The 23,549-nt window shown below is 40.3% G+C and overlaps 1 protein-coding gene across 1 annotated transcript in view; it reads right to left on the bottom strand.

The window, feature by feature from the left end:
• Nucleotides 1-23,549, bottom strand: part of IRAG1 (inositol 1,4,5-triphosphate receptor associated 1) — a 79,293-nt gene that overhangs the window by 16,991 nt on the left and 38,753 nt on the right. The window contains exons 11-17 of the mRNA XM_039240876.1: nt 18,879-18,909; nt 16,169-16,309; nt 15,548-15,679; nt 13,229-13,370; nt 7,557-7,606; nt 6,919-7,026; nt 4,702-4,766 (exon numbers count right to left, since the gene is read on the bottom strand). Of these exons, the coding sequence (XP_039096807.1) occupies nt 4,702-4,766; nt 6,919-7,026; nt 7,557-7,606; nt 13,229-13,370; nt 15,548-15,679; nt 16,169-16,309; nt 18,879-18,909 (669 nt within the window). The remainder of the gene's footprint in view (nt 1-4,701; nt 4,767-6,918; nt 7,027-7,556; nt 7,607-13,228; nt 13,371-15,547; nt 15,680-16,168; nt 16,310-18,878; nt 18,910-23,549) is intronic.

The raw sequence follows: 23,549 nt of genomic DNA, 5'->3' as shown, positions 1-23,549 counted from the left end.
CACCTCCTTGAGCCCTCCCTTTGAATAGATGTCTTTTTCTGGGGCTCTGAGTGGTGTGTGAGGTTCCAGGATACGTGCTGAGTAAAGCTATTCTTGCCCTTAGGCTGGGCCATGGCTTAAGATGCTTCCCTTCTTTTAAAGGGTGCTTGTTTAGAAAGTGAGATGGGTTGGGAGAGCCTTTGTTTTAATACTGGAGGTTGGGTGGGAAGTAGGGGAAACACATAATATGTAAAATATTTGCTGTTATCTCTAGACTCCTAGACTGAGCTAATCATTCCTTAAATATCTTCTCTAACTACCTGGAGGTTTTTTGCTATGTATAAGACTCAGATCAAATACCTTCTCCTCTGTGGAAACTTTACCAGTGTTTTCACCTCTCCCATATCTTCTGTTTAAAGTTGATCTCTCCTTCCTTCTATTTTCTTATTTCACCTCTGTTAAAGCATAACTCAGAAAGAGGGCATTTTTATGTTTTATATACATGTCCATCCTCCATATAACTGGGATCACAGGGAGAGAGATTGCACTTGAGTTATAATGGTGCTTAACATACAGTAAGTGCCTTTAAGTGTTTGTTGAGTTACACTGGCTTCACTATGGCTTATCCAATCTGCCTATTAATCTTGTAAAATGGTCAGATACTTTCTGTAAATGGCTATTTCCTGAGAACCCAGTGTTTGGTTTGAGCTGAAGGAATCTCTATTCATGGCTGTAAACTTGGAGCTGAGTACAGCCTGTGCCCACCCTAGAGATTTCTGGACCAAACACTCATGGATCTTGGCATCTATTCCCAGCTTGAATTCTTACATGCTTTCTCTCTGGGATGATTCATTAAAATGAGGCTCATTGTTTTCTCATGTCCATCGGGTCAAAAATATTTGTCATTGTGCTCAGTTCTCAGTAATGCAATGGGCTCTTTAGTCAAAATGTATTGTTTAACTGGGAGGTATGTGGTAAACAATATTTGAAAGTGACTACAATTCTTTTCAGTGGACACATATTACCTTTTTAGGTTCAGTAATGTCTCTAAACCACTCCCATTGCTATGACCCCCTCAGAAAAGCCCAGCCCAGGGGAACTAAGCTAGAAGACCTTCCTTATTCCTGTTACTCTGTCCCAGATTCCTGGGGTACAATACTGAGTGATAGAGGGCCAGTTCAGTCCACAATACTATCAGCAAAGAGGAGTTGTTTACTATACATATTTGATGTCATACAGAGTCTTTAAGCAATTTACCCTGGATGCTTAAAAAATGTAGAAAATGGTTATTTTAGAGATTATAGTGAAAATTCTTTAATATATCATTATAATGACTCCTTTTATGAATCTAATGCCACACATCATTCACATCCATGACTTTACTAATCACTCAGTGAATTGCTCTGTGTATACTCTCTGCTCTCACCCCACACTACTCCATGGCCAGACAGTCACCAGGTCATTCACAATAGCTCACAAGGCTTCTTATAAAAATAGCCTTTAAATGCATCCTCTTGTCTCCAGTCACACTGAACTTCTTTCCATTCTTCTAGTTGGAGGATCTATTAAGAGCTTAAGAGCATGAGTTCTGCTATCTACTTAGGCAACTGATTTCTCTGAGTTTTAGTTGCCACATCTATAAAATAGGGATATTAATAGTATACCTACCTCATGGGTGTATTGTAAAGATTAAATGAGATCAATAATGTAAAGAAACTAGAATAAGACTTGGCATAAAGTAAACATGCTGTAAATAATAATAGTAATTATCACCATCATTATTATTATTCCTTGAGTACTCCCATTTCTCACCACAGAGCCTGGAACTTTGTTAACCTCCAGTTCACTTGGTTTGAAGCCTTCAGGTTCACAGCCTTTCACTTTAAAAGGACATTCTTAGAGGAAACATTTTCTGAGTTTCCCCTCCCCCCACCTATATAAAATCTGGGTTAAGGAACTCATTTTGTGTTGTTGCCTTAACAATCTGTACTTTCTTATCGTATCACATTGTATTATAATGGGCTGTTTCCCATATGCCTTCCCCATTACACTGTGAGCTCTTGAGTGTATTCTAGATGTCTAGACCTTGGTGATTAATTGTTGAAGAATGACAGAATAAAAGTCTGTGAATAAATAGCTCTTCCTACTTGGGGAAATAACTGTGAGCTTTATTCTGTTTTCTGTTTTAATCTTTAAAATTAACTTTAAATATTGCCTCTGTATCTTCCTCTAATTCTACAGATCCCTAGACCTTTGTTGAGTGAAGAACAGTTTACTATGAAGTGACTTATAATAGCAACCCTCAGAATTCTGCAATCAGCTCCTAGGTATTTGCTTGAGAGCTAGCTACAGGTAATTTCATCATCTTATTATCTTTCTTCTTTTTTTTTTTTTTACAAATAGTTTATTGTCAAGTTGGTCATCTTATCATCTTTCACATGCTTAGTCCGTTCTCTTTCTGCTTAGTTAGTTACTGTATATTTAGGAAAATGTGAAATCACTTTAAATCAAGCTCATTGTAACAATCTAGAAAACAATGTGTATTCAATGCATTTTTTTGGTCTTTAACAATATGGAGAAGGTAGCTAGAATTGACTGTACTTGAGTTAGAATAGAAGATATGAGTTTTATTTTCATTCACAGATTGCCTCATTGTTAGCCTCTTGGCAATCTATTAATGTTTCCAGTTTCATGGATTCAGATGGAAATCATTTAGCACCTCTTATAAAGGTGCAGAGAAGCTATTGTTGGTCTTGAATCCCTACTCTTTGAATATGTCCTCTCCTTTTTGCAGCCATCTTTATATTCCCAACAGCTACAGCATGGGTAATATATCATGGTGGTCTCTTTGGGTAGAAAAGGGTGAACTGTAGCCTATTACTGGGCTTATTGCTTCACTTGTCTCTATCCTCACCCTGTCCCTATCTCTCCTGGCTCTAAACCCTTGGAATCATGATGCCACTATTGATTCTCATTCATTGTCACTCTTGATTTGGGGCTGATGCTTTGCTGTCCTTAATTTTCATCTCACTTTCTTCTACCAAGGATAGCTCAGGTTCTTGATGATCTCCACTGCCTCAGATCAAAGCTCTCAGCTGGCCTGAGCAATAGTTCTGCAAGTCTAGGTCCTGATCCATCATGATTAGAGTCTGTTTCAGAGTTAGGACATAGATCTTTTGCCTTGGTTAATTCAGTAGGCCAAGAATGGAGAGCCTTGTTTGTGGCTCTTCTGGAGAAGGGGTTCGTGTATCCAAAGGCAGGATTAGAAGGAAGAATTTTGTGTGCCACTCACTCCGGGCATCAAGTGACCATTTCTAGAGAGATTCAGAGATCATGGAGTAGACATTATGATTCTACAGAAACTTATCAAGTTTCCTTGGTTACTTCCATATGGTTGTTAGTTTGTCATCTCTTTATAATTTCTTTGTAATGATCAAGAAGCCAAGGAAAGAAAGAAAGAAACAAATACTCTATGCAACATGAACTGTAAGCTTATACAGGGTGAGGTATCAAAGTGAGAAGTTCTTCCACAAGCTTCAAGCCTAAAATGGGATAAGTCATTATGGAGTGATAAGTTGGTGGTTGCATATACTGAGAGGTGAGCAAAATAGTCTGAGTCTGGAGTGGGGAGCTTGAGAGGTTACCTATAATGAAAAGGGGCACAACATAGACTTTCCTTGCCAGGTCAAGCAAAACAATTCTAACAGCAATGAAAAATGAAGGACTAAAGCTGTCTTAAGGCAAAGAAGAAGGAAGAATAAAGGTGTATATTATACCAAGTGAGAAAAGACACAAGGGGAAAAGTTCTGAAAGGTGACAGCTGTGATCCAGATGTTTCCTAGCAAGCAAATGAAAGAATTTGAAAAGCAAGTTATAAACTCTTCTGAGTGTGTAGAAACAGCCTGCCTTGCTCTGGCTGAGGATGAAAAGACCTGAAAATTGCATAGATGCCTAGAAAAATTAAGCAGAGCAGACACTATTCATTGCCAATCCAGTATTCACTCGCCTACCTACTTCCTAATAGCAGTGTGATTTTGATCCGGAATTTACTGTTCTTCACAGAGCCATCTTGCTTCATGGGAAGCTGATCCTCTGTCCCCATCTCCAGGGTACCATTTAAGCCCATGATAGCAATCCCATTCCCAAAGGCTGTGTTTGGTTTAGGAAGGGACCTTGTTCCAAATTTACTAAGGAAGACTTAAAAAAAGTTTCTGGGTTTGTTCATAAAAAAGAAGCATGAGGACAGATAGTCCTGTTCTAAATATTTCATGTCTGGATGGAATACCTGAAAATAAGTATTGCCACAAGCTTGCTGATGAAGTCAACATACAAAGTGAGCAGAAGCAAGGAAATTGTAGAGGCTGAGAGGGGCCCTGCTGTACCGCACCTGGAAAAGATCTATCTCTGGACTTACTTTTAAAGCCCCTTTGAGTTGGGGCTTTCTTGTATCTGCAGCCCAAAGAATTCTAACCAAAAGAGAAGGTTTACATCTCCTCTGGGCTCTTCTGAGATTGAGGTACACTTGGACTCAGCTATAGCATCTTCCTGGTCCAAATTGCAAACTGACTCTGACATCTCTGTGGGTCTCAGAGTGCCACTCAGTTCCCTCAAAACTTAATTTTCTTTTCATCATATTTTGGGAGTAAAGTATAGGAGGAAAGGTGAGTTAGGGAAAATTTCCTCAAAGATCCCCAAAGTTAAGAGGAAAATCAACAAACTTACTTTTCCAAAAGTGCAGGCAGTGCTGAAGTGACAGGTAGGTTGCCTTTCCCATTGGGTGATTCTGACTGAATGAAAAATAGGAGACAGGCAATTGAAGATCAGCTAGGAAGGAAAAAGCTAGAGGTGCTAGGTCTCTGATAAAGCTGGGAAGGGGATGCTTCCATCCTACCTCTTTCCCCCTGCTTTCTAATCTGCATCAAGCCCAGCCATTGGGCTCCATTCCTTAGTGCCCCCTGAGGCCCATGCAACTTGCACCTTTTCCTTTCCCTCTTCCAAGTTTCCGTGAGTGAATAATTTACATCTTGAGGCTCCCTTTGGGAGGGGAGCCATCAGTTCTTCTTAGTCCATTGTTTACTGACTTGGACTAAAAACCAGCAGGCCTCCTACAAACACAGGCCCATTACTGCCCTGGAGATATAGCTCCAAGCACAATCCTCAAGAGATCCCTGTCATTACTAAAACCCCAAGCCATCAGAAATGTCTTTATAATAAATTCCCTAGGACTACCACAGTTTTGTTTTAATGGATTTGGTTTAAGAAATGGTTTTCAATTCTGGCTGTACCTTAGAATCACCTGGGGGAGATTTTTAAAGTACTGATCCAATTCAGAATCTTGGGGTGAGGACTGGGCAATGTTTTAGAAGTACCTTGTGTGATTTTAATGCATATCCCTGGTTGCCAACTTTTAGCCTAAAGGAATATGCAGTTGACCCTTAAACAACATGGGTTTGAACTACACAGGTCCACTTATTCAGATTTTTTTTCTATAAATAAAGTACAGTAACATAAATGTATTTTCTCTTCCTTATGATTTTCTTAACATTTTCTTTTCTCTAGCTCACTTTATTATAAGAATACAGTATATAATACATATAACATGCAGAATATGTGCTAATTGACTTTTTATGTTATTGGTAATTATGGCTTCTGATCATCAGTAGTTTTGGGGGGGGATCAGAAGTTATATACGGGTTTTCAACTGCATGGAGGTAGGTGTTCCTAACCCCTGCATTGTTCACGAGTCAACTGTATGTTTAGAAAATATATTCTTACATTTAGTATAGTACCAGAAACAGGTTCTATTAAACATACTAACTGGCCTTCTCTAAGCTTCTTTAAAAAAAATTTTTTTTAGGTTGCTTTGTTTTAGTGGGTGATATGGGAGTTTAGGTTAATTTCATAGATGACTAAAAAAGAGCTGAAAGAAGCTACTGCTACCTCTTGGCCTAACAGAGCTCAAATCTATTTCACCTATTGCTTACACAATCCGATTGTTCCCTTATACAGTAGTGCTAGTCATGGACACAGAATAGAGAAGCAACTGAAGAAAGAATTAGAAGAGTTTTAGATAATAATAATCAAATCCACAAAAGCCTGGATGTAGAAAATATTTTGTTATAAAGGAACTGTGTATGTTTAAAACAACTGAAATGAATTTTTTCCTGATTAGTAGCAATAGATTCTTATTATAGAAATATAAAAAGGCATCAAGAAAAAAATAAAAAGCACCTGTGGTTTTATCATTACCCAGAGATAATAATTATTAATAGTTTTACATACATTCTTCCATAATTCGCCATGTCTACACATAGAAAATATACTTCTTTTAAAAAATACCCTACAAAATGGAATTCTACTATATATACTGTTTTTAAATTCCTTTTTATTAATAATAAATTATGGACATTTTTCATGTTATTTTTCACTGCATAAGAACCCCTTTTAGGGCTATGTATATTTAATCAATCTCTTACTAAATGACATTACAGTAGTTTCATTTCTTAGTGCTGCAGTGAATTGATGCAGAATGACACTGGGTTTAAGAACTCAGGCCCTGGAATCAGAAAGCCTAGGGTTAAAAGCTCAGCCCTAACACTTACTACACAATACAACCTTCAGGTATTTAAACCCATTGCAGAATGGAAGAAAAACACCATACCCACCTTAGAGGATTGTGGCTCAAACATGGAAAGAAATATCATTTGCAAAGAATACTCTTTGAGCTGCCTGCACCTTGCTCAAAGAGTACCGAGTCTTCTACTCAGGGCAGTGGAAGACATGGGGCTTGGTCTATACTGGCTTTTTGAGTCCATACTCTAGAATCTGTGCTGGGAATTTCCTCTCCTTTTTGATCCTGCCCCACCTAGGCCACTCCACATAGTAGTGACCCTGAGGGAGAGGTTGAAGAGGCTGGGAGGTAGGCATCATTATACTCACCAGGGCTGGTAAGGAGGGGATGGGTGATGCGCTGGAAGATTGGCCAGGCATGTTCAGGGCATTAAACTTGGGAACCACTGCAACACTGACCCTCCGGCGGGGCATGTTCTGTGGGAAGAGAAGTGACCAGGCCCACTGTCATGGAGGGAGCAGCATCCACAGTTCGAAAGGCCTGGAAAATGCCTACTAGTTCCTAATGCTGCAATTACATTCACTGGATATTTTGGCTTTGGGTTGGTTATGGTGTTGGGGGTTGGTGTGGAGAGTGGCCAAAGTTGACCCAAGTTTTCTGTTAGTGGTGAGTGATTTCTCAACATGTTCTTATTTAAGATTATATCCTGAAGAAATGGAAAGGAAATGACCCCCAGTCTGGGTAACACCCCAATAGTGCATAAAAAGGATAGAAATACCAAGGTTTATTCATCATTTCATATTCCTTTGGGGGATGGTACAGTCAGGGAAACCATGAGCAAGAGAAGGTTGAAGGATGATCTAGCAAGTGTGGTAAGCTGAATTAGAGACCCTGTCCAGAGGTTCTCTGGCACCTGTAGATCCAAGCATAAATGACTTTCTGGGTGACTGTGGAAACTTCTGTTGTAATCCCCTTGGGAGCCCTGGTATTCCTTGAACATGCATACCTTTCCCAGTGTGAGGGACATGGACCGCGCTGTTCGAGGGACCCCATCTTCTGCAGCAAGAAGGAACAGAGAAGAGAACTCAGGTAAGTTTTCAGAGTAGGCTCCAGTAGAAAATGGATAGCCAGAAACTAAGCTGAGATATTAATTGGTCAGAACTCGCCCTCAAGGGATATCTTAAGAGCCTAGGTGTTGGAAACACTGAATATGACACCACCCTGAGACAATTATCTATAGAGTGGGACTTTTCTAGACAGAATTTTTACCCTAATTCCTCTGCATTCATGAGAAGCCCATCTTGGACTTCTGATATCCACCTGACACCACTGCACAGTCTCTGGTAGTGAACTGGTAAATATGTGAAAAACCACTCATAGCAATACCAAGGCTTTTGGGTCATTTCTTCTTCATTTAAGGGACGTGCAGTCAGGGAAATTATGAGCAAGGAAGGTGTGGTGTCAGTAAAGAATGGAAACTTGTTGACAAACTAGTTTTAATAAGTCATCTATAAAATAATTTGGAACAAAGGAAACCAGCATCCCAGATTTTCATATCCTTAGTACATACATTAAATGATATAATTTACATAAAATATTTTTCACCACATCTGGATATTACTGTCACCAGAAAACACCAATATGTGCAGAGAAAGGTTTTTGAAAGCTCAATTCAGTTTCAGTTTGACCAATATCATCTAGTTTGTATATCTGTTTATCCCTCATATCCATGTATTTTAGGTGTGTCTCTTAAAAAGCACATAGCTAATTTTTCCCCGTTTTTCTCTTTACCTCACTTCATTGATTTTTTTTCCTTACCACCCCTCCCAGCCTGCACGTTGGTATAGAAGTTATGCATTTTAGTTCTAATCTTTAGTGTGCCCACTTAAATTTATAACATATTATGTGACTTTATTTATTTATTTACTTACTTACTTAAGAGAGAGAGAGCATGAGTGTTGGAGAGGGACAGGAGAGAGAGAATCTTAAGCAGACTCCATGCACAGCACAGAGCCTGATGTGGGGATCAATCCCATGATCCTAGGATCATGACCTAAGCCAAAATCAAGAGTCAGATGCTTCACTGACTGAGCCACCCAGGCACCCTCATATTACATGACGTTAAAATTTTAAATTAATCATGATTTCTATTCTTTTCCTAATTAGACCTTAAAACAACAACTCCCTCAAATTTCAAATTATTGCTTTTCAGTAGTTTTGTTTCACTTTGTTTTTGTAGTTCCATATTATTATTATTATTGTTTTCTACATTGAATGCTTGTTTAGATTTACCCACATTCACAAATGTCTGATCACCATTACTTCTTGCATCCTACTCCTTTCTTTTGGTCTCGATTTTATCCTTTCCTAAGCACACCGATTAGTTGTTCTTTTGGCAAGGGTCTGTAAGAGGTAAACTTTCTGAGTTGTCTCAAAATATCTTACCAGGCCTGTAAGATAGCATATAGTTTATGTGGCCCTGTTTTCTCTAGGTGGACAGTTATTTCTGTCAGCTCCTTGGAGACTTTTACTTCATTGTCTTTTGGTGTCACCATTGCTAGTCAGATTTATCCATCTTTTGTAAATCCTCTGTCTTCTCTCTCTGGTTAGTTTTAAAATTTTTACTTCATCGTCTATCTGTTTTTATCTCTTCTACTTTGAATTCACTGTGCTTTCTTAATCCAATGGTACGTGTCTTTCTTTAGTTCTGAAAAATTCTCAGATTCTGGAAAATCTTTTTGCATACTTTCTCTCTCCCATTCTCTTCTTGTGGATCTGATAATAAATATATTTGGAACGTTATCATTTTATACTCTGTATCCCATATTTTATAATATCTTTTAACATTTCTTTAGTATTTTTTAAAGGAGATAGAAGTTTATTGAATATACTACAAAGGAACCATGGGCAGGATAGCAGAGGAGAGGCTGTCTGCCTTCTTTCATATTTTTAAGTAACTTATCCCTCTGAACTGCATTTTGGGTAACTTTCTCAAATCTTTATTCAGTTAACTAATCTTTGTCCTCAACTGTGGCCAATCTGATTTAAATGTTGCACCGGTAAACTTGGTTATGCTACCATAATAAACAACCCCCAAGTCTTAGCGGCTTATAACAATAAAGCTTTATTTATTTATGTCCATTTGCTTCAGAGTTGGCAGCAGGCTCCGCTGTGCATATCCTCACTGTGGATTCAGACTAATGGATCTTCTACTATTCTGAAACAGTGGTGGTTGTCATGTGAAGAAGAAGAAATATAGGACAAATTACACAGTAGTTTCTTAAAGGCCTCAGCTCAAAGGTGACACATATCCTTCTGCTCACAATTTATTTGCCAGATCACATGCCATTCACCTAACAAGACATCACCTAACTTGGGAGAGGTGTGCCCGAAAGGAGAAGATCTGGCATCTCCACTATAGTAACCACCTCCACGGCAGTACCTACTATATCTAATCTACTGAGTTTTTAATTTCTATTCCTCATTTCCTAATTTCTAGGAGTGCTTTTTAAAATTTTTATTATTTTATTCTTTTCTTGATAATTGTAATTTATTCTCATGTTTCTGATTCATTTTTTGATGCCTCTAATAATTTTAAACATATCTTTTAAAAATTATCAGATTGTTTTATTTTCTGCAATCCTTAGGATATAATACTGTTGTTTAGTGTGTCTGATGATTCTTGTTCAAGGTGGATGGTTTTCTTATGTGTTTTATAATTCTATACTGTAAAATTATCTTCAGTGAGGTTTCAGTGAGAGGAATCTTGTATGTCTAGGGTGAAGGGTGTGCATCTCCAGGGTGGTTTTATGTTTGTTTCTGACAGTGTCCCTACAGGAATCACTGTGATGTTCTTTTCAGATTCTTTGCATATTGCATCACAACTTCTGTCATGGCATACACTTTTCCTACGAGAAAGGAGAAAGTATTTTTTCCTACTACAGAATGAAATACATTTCCTACTACAGGTTGAAACAGACTTCCTTAATTTGTGTCTCTGCTGTTTGGGGAGTGTTTTTTCTTGTTCAAGTTCTGTCTAAAGATGCAGTTCTTGGAAAATTTTAATTTTCTATGGGAGTCTCATAGTGAACTCTGTCATGAGTGTCTAAGACTTCATCTCAGATTGCATTCAAGTGCAAAAGCCCAGCACTGAGATGATTGAAGCTGACTCTTGTACCCAAGGAAGCTGCAGTTTTCAGTTCTCTTTTCTTTTCTTGTATCTGAGTATTTCCACTTCTTTTCCTGTGGATTCAGCTATTCTTTTAGACTAATGTTTGCTTTATTTTATCCAGCAGAAATGTCTAAGCACTTGTGGTCAAGGAGGTTTCAAGTTTTTCAGTCAACCAAAATAGCAGAACCAGAAAACATTTTTTTATATATTGAAGAATTCATATAAATTAATTAAATACTAATCTTATAAGTAGGCAAAAGAAATAATTAGATGATTTACAAAAGTAGAAATACAAATGTCCAAAAAACATTTGAAAAGGTCAAAAATACAAATTCAGACTATGAGATGAGACATAATCTTGGACCATCAAAGTCAAAAATATTTTTAAAGGAAAGGACAAGAATGTCAATGGCACAATGAACTGAGCATTATTGTTACTCGTTACATGGAAATATCAATGGGTTGTTTGAAAAGAGTTTGCATGAAGAGCCTTATAAAGTCTTCTTTCCCCCAAGCTAGTATTTATACTTCCATAAATCCATCTTAAGGAAATAATTCAAAATGTAGACAATCACCATGTTTCATATTCAGAAAAAAATAACTAATGTTATTTTTTTAATGCATAGCACCTTTCTTTAAATCAGAGATATTTTTATTTCACTGTAGTCTTCAGAGTCTCAGACATATACAAAGATTGCCAGTAGTCATGTAAAGACTTAAAAGCAAATATTATTAGGGAATGGTCATAGAGTATCCAATAAACACACCTGTTAGGTGGATGCTGGCTCCTCTACCCCAGCCCAGGCTGAAAAACAATGGAGTGGGAACAAATGTCTGAAAAACACTTATTCACCATTTGAGACTCAGCTACCATCTCCCTTTATTTCTATATTTCAGTATCATGTGGGGGCACATCAAAGGTGCTCAGTAAATATCTTTAGGATGAATGAATGTGTAACTGCTCATTCTATAAATCCTGGATAAAGCAGTTTACAGGAGACCTTTCACCTTCCAGGACAATAATGCAAGAACCCATATATTGGAATTTCTTTGGTGGCAACTTCCCCAACTCCCAACACTGACAGAGAGCAGTTTGCTATAAGCCCAGATGCTTGTGGGTCAGTAGTTTGCTGTCAAGATCGAAAGCAGACAGTCTGGAGCATGTGTATACTGCTTTTGGACTCTGGAAAGTGTCACTGATATTCCCCAGGAAACTTGTGAAACCTCCTGTTTATAAAGGTTTCTCCATCTGTTATACTTTCCCTCCTCCTGCTCTTGGTAACCCGGATGTTTGCATTCCAAAGGGATTCCTGTCACTAAAAGGTTTGTTTTCTTCTGCTAGCCCCATCCTCATCAACCAGAGCCCAAACCCTGACAGCTCCCAAGCAGAGATCCTGGTCCAAGTCACTGTCCTCCTCGTCTTGGACTGCTGCCAGTGCTTTCTAAATTGTCTCTTTAGACATCAGTGTCTGTATGCTCCTAATGTATTGCCCACTCTGAAGTCAGAGAAATCTTCTAAAAATAGAATCTGACATTCCATAAACTCACCAGTGCCTCCTCATTGCCTTAAGGACAAAGGCCCAAATTATTAGCATGGCCTGGCATGTGGCCCTGGCCTACCAAGTCTTACCTTGAACCTGTCATCATCACACTCCAACCACATTTACCTCTTTTGTTTCGTGGTCTTTCCATCCCAGCCCTACATCTCTGCACATGCTGTTTCCTCTACCTGGAAGATATCTCCCCATCTTGCCTAGAGAACTACTATTTTTACTTTGAAACACTGGCCAGATACTGTCCTTCTATAAAACTTTCCTTGATTCCTTCAAGCAGAAACACCTCTGTGCTCCTATAGCAATTGTATAGAACATTTTTAAAAAAAAGAGTATTTCTTTGAAATACTTGCCCATAAATATGCTATTTATCTCAATAGTATCTCCTTTAGCCAGGCCCTCATGCCACCCCCACTGCCCAGACTCATCCCTTACCTGGACTATTGCAATAGCAGTTTTGTGGGTTTCCCTGTCTCTGGGTCTACCCCAGTAATGTAACTGCCACACTATAATCAGAGGGAATGTTCTGAACACCATAAGTGATCATGTCATTTCCCTGACTAATATCTTTGGTTGATCCCTATCGCTTTCTAGGATAAAGCTCAAATTCCTTTGTATGTGTTGGGCCCAAAGCACAAAAACTACAGGGTCTGAGGTCTGTCATTCTCATAAATTAGAGTGAGCTCTCACAGCCTGTGGGCTTCACATCAGTGGTCAACTGCTGTGGTTAATTGTGTCAGGAGTTGCTTTGGGACTCCTATTTTCTGGTTCCAGGCCTCTAGGCTCACTGGAGCAGCTGCTGTGAGGCCCCTATAGGCAGCACTGGACAGGGAAAATGAACCTTATTCAACTAGAAGCATGTCCTTGGGCTGTACTTATAGATGTGATCCTGGCCTAGAGCTATCAGGGACCCACACTGCAAGGCCAAGATGGGGTAAGAGCCCAGTTTCTTACCAGATGGGCCACAGCTGCGGCTTGAATTCTGATTTGCAAGTTTTTTAAACTCCATGAGCTCTGCATGGTCCTTCTCATATGTCCTCTTCAGATTCTCCACATACTGCATCATTACCTCTGTTGCCTTTGACATGCGTTTTTCCTGCAGGGAAGGAGAGCATGAGCACACAAGGAAGTTGGAGGAAAGGCTTGTTGGCATTTGCTTTCTCTGAGCTAGGCTCTGGGCTGGGACAATCAAACAGATACAGGGACCAATCTTAGATGTGACTCTGCCCTGTAAGATTTTGCTGTCTGTGACGTGAGCTGAGAGGCAGATTTAGGCACTTGCACTCAGGGAGGACAAGAACAAGCACAGCCACAATCCTAAGGAGATGAGAGGTGGAAAAGTCCTCTCTATGGAAAGAATGGGTCAGGGGGTCTTCCTGGAGGTAGAGTGAAGTGGATGTAGGGTGTGGGCAGCATCTGGGCATATAGACATAGGTAGGAGGGACAAAAAGATTCGGGCCAAGGGACTCCAAGAATAAAGGTTCAGAGGCAGGAGATCAGGTACAGGGCTTGTACCTAGGTGAGGATCTATCCCTCAGACAGAAGTCTTTGCAGAGTGAAAAGGGTGCTATTACGAATTATGTTGGGCTCAGTTGGTAGAGTATGCAACTCTCGATCTCGAGATTGTGAGTTCAAGTTCCATGTTAGGGGTGGAGCCTACTTTAAAAAAAACTTAAAGAAATATGCTGGGACAGTAGGTACATGTCAGGATTGCCTGGAAAACAAGCAGAGTACAGGCCATCCTACTTACATAGAAATCTGCAAGCAATTGGGTTTGTTTTCAACAAGAAAGGGTAGTTAGGGCTGGGTTGTGAAGGATCTGGAATGCAAGACTAAGGAATTTGGGCTTTTTCTGAAGGAAAAGAGCCATCAAATGTCTTATGGTGAGGGAGTGACATAGCTCACCAGTGGAACCTAGACTGCGGGGGTGAGACTGGTGGCAGTGAATACAACTAGGAAAGAGAGGACAAGTGCCAGGACCAGTCTGGTGGGACCAGAGTGAAAGATGAGGACCGACATGGAAGACATGCAAGTTAGGGGTGGGAAAGCCATGTGGAGAAGGCTGGGGACTGCCATTAGCAGCACATGGGCCAAGAACACGTTTGAGAGGGCTGTACAGAATGAGAAAGAGTTTCCCTTGCTTATCCTCCTCGGATCCCTCAGTGAGCCTAGCCCAGGGCCTGCTGGCCACAGCAGGACATACTCAGTGAGTATTCCCTGGAAAAGTTCCCTGAAGCCAGGAGCTGGGACCAGCCACTTCCCTTGAGCTCTCCCTTTGTTGCTTTCCCCAGCCAGAATAACTTCCTGAGTGAGCTGCTGAGTCAGGTGTCCTATCCCCGGAAGAACACAGGGGTGGGGCAGCCCACTGGCTTATCCTTCCTTCATTCTATAAGGACTGCTGTGGGCTCTATGCTAGGAACACCCTACTAATGCAACCAATGTATCAGGACAGGGGAGCATTGTCCTAGAAACAGTGTACTAGAAACTAGGTGCTTTGCAAGTATTACAGTAACCCTATGTGGCAGATACTGTCATCATCCTCATTGGTTGGAGAAGTTGGAACACAGAGAGCTCAGTATCTGGCCTGAGATCACACAGTGAATCCTGGTGTAGCCAAGATAAGGCCTCAGGCAGTTGGATCCCACAACACCATCCTGGACCAGGGCAGTGCCCTATATGTGCTTTAGGACTTCAAAGTGGCTGAGAGGGAGCCAGATCTTGGCTTGCATTCCAGCTCTGCCATTCACTGGTGTTGTTACCTTTCTGAAGCTTCATATCTTCATTGGTGGGGAAAGGATATTTACAGGGTTATTGGGAGGCTTAAATGAAACAAAGAAGTTTTTCCTAAAGCATGTTTGCCAAATACTAGTTCCACGGGAGTTGAATAGATATTTTATGAGAAAATAGGTATTTTGTGGTTCTTCAGCCAAATACATTAGGGAAACACACAGGTAAAAATTAAACAGGCTACTTCAGTATAGGCTTTCTTAAAGCCTTGATGGTACCAATACGTATTAGAAATATCCAAGAAAGGATGGTAGTATGCAGCAGTTCCCTTACTTACATGTTCACAGAAAGCTTTTACCAAGGAACAACTCAAGGGTTTAGTGGTCCACCAAAAATACTCTTAGTAAAACATAGTAATGTACAGATGTCTGGCACAGAGTAAGCCATTGATAACTGGTATCTATTATGGTCACTGCTTACAATATTGTTCTAGTTACTGTGGACAGAGCAGAGCTAGTCAGAGGGCTGGAAGCTGGAGAGGCTTACCTGGCGGACAGCCCCCACCATCTCAGCTCTGCTGGAAAGGCGGGCAGCCAAGCGGTGCAGGACCGCAATATCTTCCAGCAGTTTCTGGTAGGTCTCCCGGTGCTCACAGTGGTGCCATAGTGAAGCTGAGGACTGGGAAGTGAGAAGGAACATCACTTGGGGTCCTCACATACCAAGACTTGACTTGAGCTGTCACAATGAACCCTGTTCCCCATGCCGGCTGAAAGGAGTGGCCTCTGCAAGGCTAGGACTACACCTTCTTCTGGGGATTGGAGAATCCCAGTGTAGATACTCTATATGTGGCTAGCCTGAAAGAAGGGAATCACATCCAGATCTCTAGTCCCCAAGATGCTCCCTTTGTCGTCCCAGGTCACCTAGACTTCTCCTGAGAAGCTGCTAAGAGTTCAGAGGCCTTACCCACAGCCCTGAGGTAAACAGGCCTTTAGCTCTCTGCCTCAGTTCCTCTCAGCTCTCTGAGAAAGACTCTATCTGGCTCAGAGCCTTGGCCTGATTTCTCATGTCAGAATACTCTACTTGGTGACTGAGAAAAGCAGGACGCCTGGCATAGCCCTAGTAGACAGTCCCTCCTCTAAGGATTCTCCCATCAGGCTCTATAATTACCGTAATGGAAGCTTTGAAGTTTTCCAGTTCCTTCTCTGTGTTCTCTTCAGTCAGGTTGCGTTCCCTTTCAGCCTGGTTAATTCTAGATTCCAGAGTGTAGCTGTCATTTCTAAAGGCCAAGGACAGTTGTACAAACACGTTCTGTTGGGAACAAGAGTGTGGGAGAAGCACTAGGAGGAGTTATTACAGGGAATAAAGTCACAGGTCTGTTTCTTGCACAAGCATTTTACAGCAGCTCCTGGAACCAGTCACTAAAGCAGCCATGTATACGTGAAACACTCCTTCACAGTAAACTGCACAAAAGAAATAATAACCTGAGGTCCATGCTAAGTCCTTTCCAGGACCAGAAGACCAAACAGATTTTACTGAAAAATAAGAGAATAACACTTTGCTTTTTCCTGAATTTCAAGAAAATAATATCCTGTATTTATTTAGGTTTAGGTAAACTCAGCTGATTGTGTAAGCAATTTGGATAAATAGTAGGATTTATTGGATGTCCATTTTGGAAGTTTTGCATAGAGCCACTGTATTTAAAGAAACTGTATTTAAAATGTAAGACATGTTTACTTAAGGCAAACTTCAACCAGCATCTTGCCTGAGTTTTACAAATCCTATGTGGAAAGTAGCTTTAAGAAGGTGCCAGGAGATTAAATAAGGCCAGGTATGATTCTGGTAGGAAAAGTGTTCTGGAACAAATATTTCATGCCAAAAATGCAGGATGCATGAATGAAACTTTGCAAGGTACTTTGAGCAAACACAAAATTCCTGTATAATAGGAAACTACTGAGGAGGAGAAATAGACAGATGGACTATACAGGAAGCCATGGCCTTCATTTGCCCTGAGTCAAGAGATAGCAGATTTATACCCTTGGGGTAAGCTAACTCTGTCTGAGCTTCTGAAGTTCATATGATATGGCCCATGGTGGGTAGACATCTCCATACAGAGAATTGAAGGCCTTGAACTGACCCAATGACAACAACGATGGCACTATTGAAAGCTACTCCTCATTGGGCATCTACTATATGCTAGCACTGCTGTGAGTTCTGCATACCTTGGCTCATTTAGCACCACAAAAAGCCTTTGCAATAGGAACTGTTATGTCCATTCAATGGGTAAAGAGACTGAGACCAGAGAGGTGATTAACTTGTTCAAGGTGACACAAGTAATAGAGCCAGGATTCAACCTTAAACTATTTGATTTCAAAACCCGTGCTACTTTCACCATACCAAGCACTGATTGTGTCAGCATACATCTGAGTACAGAAGTCAGCCATTAAACAAACCACCCACAGCCTGTCTTCACCAATGTCAGTGGGTGGGGATTCTCTGTGCAACCCAAACCTCAGTCCAGTCATGCTTAATGTTTAGTTTTCTATACCTGGGTTTTTCCCCTTCATTGAAGTGTGATATAAAGAGTCCTGAATTCAGTTGGAATATTTGGGTACCAGTGTTAATTCTACTAAGTGCTGGGTCTGGGACCTTGGGTAAGTTATTTCATCACTTGATTTCCTCCTTTCTTCTAATTCCTGCTCTATCTGTTACTCTGAGCTGACTGGAGGATAGGCTGAAAGGATGGATAGGAGTGTGTGATGAACAATGTCTGTGTGCAAGGTAATTGCTAGTATCTATGGCAGATATTTCACATTGTCTGTCTTCCTCTGCTTATCCAGCCCACTGGGTCTCAGGAAGGGTGTGTTCATTTTCTTATTATCAGTGGCAAACCATTCTATAAATACTATAAAACCTATCCTCCTAACCTGTGAGTGTAGAGATTCTGGAGTCACCCATGTTTTTGCTCCCTTCCTTCTATCTGTTCCAATGTAATTGTCTTGGAAACTAGTGCTGGCATCAGAGGTCCCTACCACCTCACCTGGGATGTGCTCTCTTTTTCCATTTACCCCTTCCTCACAATGAAATGCAGACAAATTCCTCTCAGCTCACTCATCAACCCATTGGGATAGCATATCTACAGAGACATGGAAGTCCCAAGGGGAGTAATGGAAGAATCGGGGAAGGCTGGAGAGCTGACAGCACAGCCTCCCACCATGGCTGGGCAAGTTTCCTTATGTCTAGAATCCTCACAAGGGAAATGCCTTATTCCTCTGGACCAAAGTTTAAAACTTGAAATCTGACTATCTGTTAATAATTTTGAAATAAATTTGACTCCGTTCTGCCACCTCCCAGCTAACTTTGTGTATCTAAGTAATACTTAAAAAAATTTTTTTAAATGTTTTATTTATTTCTGAGAGAGAGAGAAAGAGAGACAGTGTGAGCAGGGGAGGGTCAGAGAGAGACGGAGACACAGAATCTGAAGCAGGCCCCAGGCTCTGAGCTGTCAGCACAGAGCCCGATGTGGGGCTCGAACCCACGAACTGTGAGATCATGACCTGAGCCGAAGTCGGATGCTTAACTGACTGAGCCACCCAGGTGCCCCATCTAAGTCATACTTTTAAAGAGCATAAACCATCCTTGAAGAAATGTGGAATTTCCAGGTACATTCTTATCTCTGACCAAATTTGCCAAAATATTCCCTACCTGGGGTGGGAGTCTCAGCAGTTCAGTAGGGCTGATTTCAATGTCCGTATTACCCGACAGTCATGCATTCTCATTTTTGTGTCAAATTGTCAGGGGTAGGGGCTACAGAGGGAATGTTTCAATAAATCCCATCAAGCCCTGACACTAAATTTCATAAAGCACTGGAATCACTTACCTCAACTTCCTTTTCAGTGAGCGGAGGGGCACTGTGAAAAAGAAAAGACATGCAAATGAACTATGTCCAACCTATGAAATAAACCAAAAGTGACTTTGAACAACCAGCAGACTATGTATTTCCAGAAATGAAGTAAGAAGAATTGGTGAGATGGGAAAGATGCAGGGTACCCTTTGTTTGAGGTTTATAGTGATGAGATATTTCCTAGACATTGACTCCTACAGCGATGTGGTGGAAAATATTAGATCCTGGGATCAGTCTTCCAATAGCGCCTCAACTGTCTGTGACTTTGGAAAAGTTATTTAAGCTTGCTCATTTGTAAAATGGGAATATCTACTTTGCAGGCGTATTCTAAGGAATAAATGTATATACATACATAATGTATGTATGTGTGTATAAATGTATGTGTGTATATATTCACATATGTATGGCATCCACACATGTATATGTATAAATGTATATATGTGTGTATGTGTACATGTTTGTATATACATGATATCCACACTGAGTAGGCACTCAGGAGATTTAGCTATTCTTATGACTAACTCACAGACTTGTGAGGACTTGGTATGAAAATACATGTGCTATGTACTTTATAAACTGTACACATCTGAATAGCCTTATAATTTTGGGGTTGCTGCTCAGGTGTGCAAAGCCTGACCCTCCTCCTGCCTCTGAGGGTTGTGACGAGAGTGCAGGTGGGCCAGAGAATACAAGGTAAGAAAGAGTGGCCAGAGTTCCTCTCTATAGTGAGAACCTCCTCTGATGAGTGGGATTAGAGACCAGGCAAGAAAGTCCCAGCCAGCACAGCACAGAGGTGTCTTTCTGCGAGGTTTCTCTTCGTGTGGGGTTCCCACAGTTAGCCATCCTTTTATCTGCACACTCACTCTGCTGCTGCTTCTCTTGCTGGTGACTAAGCTAGTCCTGTTCTGAAACTCAGACAATGTAAATAATGCACGGGCCCTTTCCTGTGCTGGGCTGGGAGCACTGGGAGGGGTCCTACCAGCATCACAAGACTTGGCAACAGAGCATGCCATCGATAAGATTCTCAGGAAACACAGCTTCCTCCCTTTGACGTGTGTGGAAGGACCCCAAGAGCAAAGGTAGGGGTCAGTTATCTCTGCAAGGGGCTGGTTCTCACCCCTGACAAAGGACTGTGAGAGACTTCCTGTGAGGATGAGGCAACAAGACCCCATGGCCATCAAGTCAGCAGAGTACAGAACATGGGACAAACAACTACAAAGATGTTTGATGCTTACAATGCTTGTCACAACCCCACCCATCAAGTCCTTTCCTCTGTGGGCCAGCCAACATAATCTTGATTGTCATATAGAGCACATATTGCTAAACAAATTTATCAAAACTCACTGAGCTTGCCTTTGACTCCTGGCTTTATTTGCATAGTTTGTGAAATATACGTATTTTCATTATTAACCAAACTCATCTATTTTGATAATTTACTTTCTGCTTTTTTGCTATAGAACACAATTTTTTTTTAAATATATAAAGCCCTGAGGACTCGTGGAGGTGTGATTCAAATTTAAGAAGCCACAAGACATGACCAGCCCCTCATGCAGAGAGCTGTCTTATGAACTAGTATAGACAGCTAGGGGACAGAACATTGGGCCTCCAAAGAAGACAAAGCCCAGCAAGTGACATAAAGGAGACTATCTGGGGGTGGCATTGCCTACCTCAGAATTCAAACTCCCTTTATAGACCTTAGAATAAAATAAAGGTTTTCTGTGAATCGGTCCCTACCAGACTTTCCTCTTCTCATTTTCTAGACCCATTGGCCATCTATTCCTCAGACACACTTCATTGTGGCCCCAGGGGCCCCAGCATTTACTACTCTTTCCTTTTTCTCCCCCCTGTCTTTTATAATAGCTTTATTGAAATATAATCCATCTATCACAAAATTTACCCTTTCAAAATTTAAAATTCAGTACTTCTTAATATATTCATAGAATTGAATTATACAGCCATCAATCACTATAGTCAACTTTGGAACTTCTTCATCCTTCCAAAAAGAAACCATGTACCCATTTGTAATCAACTCTCTGTCTTTACCAACCCCCATTCCCACCCCCACTAATTAGTAGGCAATTACTAATCTACTTACTTACTCTATGGATTTCCCTATTCTGGAAATTTCATATAAATGGAATCATACAACATGTGGCTTTTTATGACTGGCTTCTTTCACTCAGCTTAATATTTTCAAGGTTCATCCGCATGATAACATATATCAGTACTTCACTTTTATGGCTGAATAATATACCATTGTATGGATATATCACATTTTATTTATTTATTCATCAGTCACTGGACATTTGGGTTATTTCCACTTTCAGAGTATCATGAAAATGCTATTATTGAACATTTGTAAGTTTTTGTGTAGATGCATATTTTTATTTCTTTTTGTTATATACCCAGGAGTGGAATTGCTAGGCCATATGGTAACACCATATTTAACTTTTTAAAGAACTGCCAAACTGTTATTCCAAAGGGGCTGCACCATTTTACTAAGGACTCTAATTTCTTCATGTCCTCACTAACACTTGTTATTGTCCATCTTTTTTATTATAGGCATTCTAGTAGATGTGAAATGATATCTCATTAATTTTTTGACTTTCATTTCCCTAATCTTCCCTAAAGATTAGTGACATTGAGTATCTTTCCATGCACTTATTCTTTGAAGAAATGTCTACTTAAATCCTTTGCCTTTTTTAAAAAAAATAGTATCTTTTAGGGGCACCTGGGTGGCTCAGTTGGTTAAGTGTCTGACTTCAGCTCAGGTCATGATCTCACGGTTCTTGAGCTTAAGCCCTGAATCAGGCTCTGTGCTGACAGCTCAGACCCTGGAGCCTGCTTCATATTCTGTGTCTCTCCTCCTTGTCCTCCCCTGCTCACTCTCTGTCTTGTCTCTCTGTCTCTCTCAAAAAAAAAAACATTAAAAAATGGTTATCTTTTTTTGAGTTATTAGAGTTCTTTCCTTTTTTTAATGTGTTGTTTTTTTTTAATTCCTGAAGAGAGAGACAGAGAGGCAGAGAGACAGAGAAACAGAGAGACAGCGTGAGCAGGGGAGGGTCAGAGAGAAAGGGAGACACAGAATCTAAAGCAGGCTCCAGGCTCTGAGCTAGCTGTCAGCACAGAGCCCAACACGGGGCTCGAACCCATGAACTGTGAGATCATGACCTGAGCCGAAGTCGGATGCTTAACCGACTGAGCCACCCAGGTGCCCCTAGAGTTCTTTATATATTCTGTAAACAAATCTCTTATGAAATACATGATTTCCAAATATTTTCTCACATTCTATGGGTTGTCTTTTCACTTTCTTAATGATATTATTTGCATCATAAAAGTTTTTAACTTTGATGAAATACTATTCATCTATTTTTTCTCTTATGCTTGTGCTTTTAGTGTCATATGTAAGAAACCATGGACTAACCAATGTATTGAAGATTTATTCTTATGTTTTTTTCTAATTGTTTGATAGCATTAGCTTTTACATTTTGGCCTATGGTTCATTTTGAGCTAATTTTTCTGTATTGTGTGAGGTTAAAGTTATTTTAACTTTACTCTTTTGCATGTGGCTATCCTGTCATCCCAGCACCGTTTGTTGAAATCACTGTGCTTTTTGTCTAGAATGTCTTCACCAAAATCTTTGCATGGATGCCTTCATTTTGTCATCTACCTGTCTCAGATTAATGATTACTTTATCATAAGGGCCTTCCTTGACCCTCTATTCAATGTTCTATTCCTTTGTCATTCTCTGTATGTGCCTATGTCATGGTCTTCTTAGCAGATAGCTTCTTAGCTTCTTCAGATAGCTTTGCTATCTGAAATCATTCGTTTAGTTACTTAAATATTATTTCTCTCCCCACCTAGGATGTAAGTGCCATGAGAACAAGGACTGTGTCTGCTTATTCTCCATTCTAATGTCTGGCATAAAACAGGCAATGAGTGTTTATCGCTTAAATTCCTGTTTATTGCTGTTTATTCCTGTTTATTGCTCCTACTGGTTTTTGACCCAATAACATGTCCTTTTCACACTTTTGTTAATCAGCCATCGACCATGTCGATGTGTTTGGGTTTGGGACCTGTTTTTTCTACTGAATTCATTCAACGTGCTGACTCCATGAGCTCCTTCTTGCTATGGTCCAGTTCCAATTCACATAGCCCACATAGATCATGAAACTAACTCCTTCATATTAAAACTCAAGTGTAATTTCCCCATTTTTCTTCTGGAGGAATGATTCTTAAAATTCTGGCTTCCTTCTCTTGGGTAATGTCTTACATGACTGTTTGTCCATCTATCCCAAGCTCCAAACCAGGGGTAGAGAATTCTGGGCCCATCCAGTGGCCCAAGTTGCAAACAGCCTCTACTAAGGCCAGGAGCAGGGAGCCTGATTTGGTGGATGGAGCAGGAAGTTTGGAATCTGAGACATTGGCCACACGTTCAGAAGCTGATCTTATTCAATGAAAATAAGGTTGAATTATTCTAAGAATAATGGTTGGTAGCTAGTAGCTGTTGACTTACTCAAGGAAAATAGAACTGTTCAGTCTCCCTCTCCTGGGGAGGCTGGGGGAATTTAATTAGCTGGAGGTGTGATCTAATGATATTAATTATCTTCAACTTTACTGAGGAAAAAGAAGCCAAGTTCCAGCCTT

Source organism: Hyaena hyaena, unplaced genomic scaffold, assembly GCF_003009895.1.
Source record: "Hyaena hyaena isolate Hyena2069 unplaced genomic scaffold, ASM300989v1 scaffold_183, whole genome shotgun sequence".
NCBI classification, from domain to species: domain Eukaryota; kingdom Metazoa; phylum Chordata; class Mammalia; order Carnivora; family Hyaenidae; genus Hyaena; species Hyaena hyaena.
This window is presented reverse-complemented; position numbering and strand designations above follow the sequence as displayed.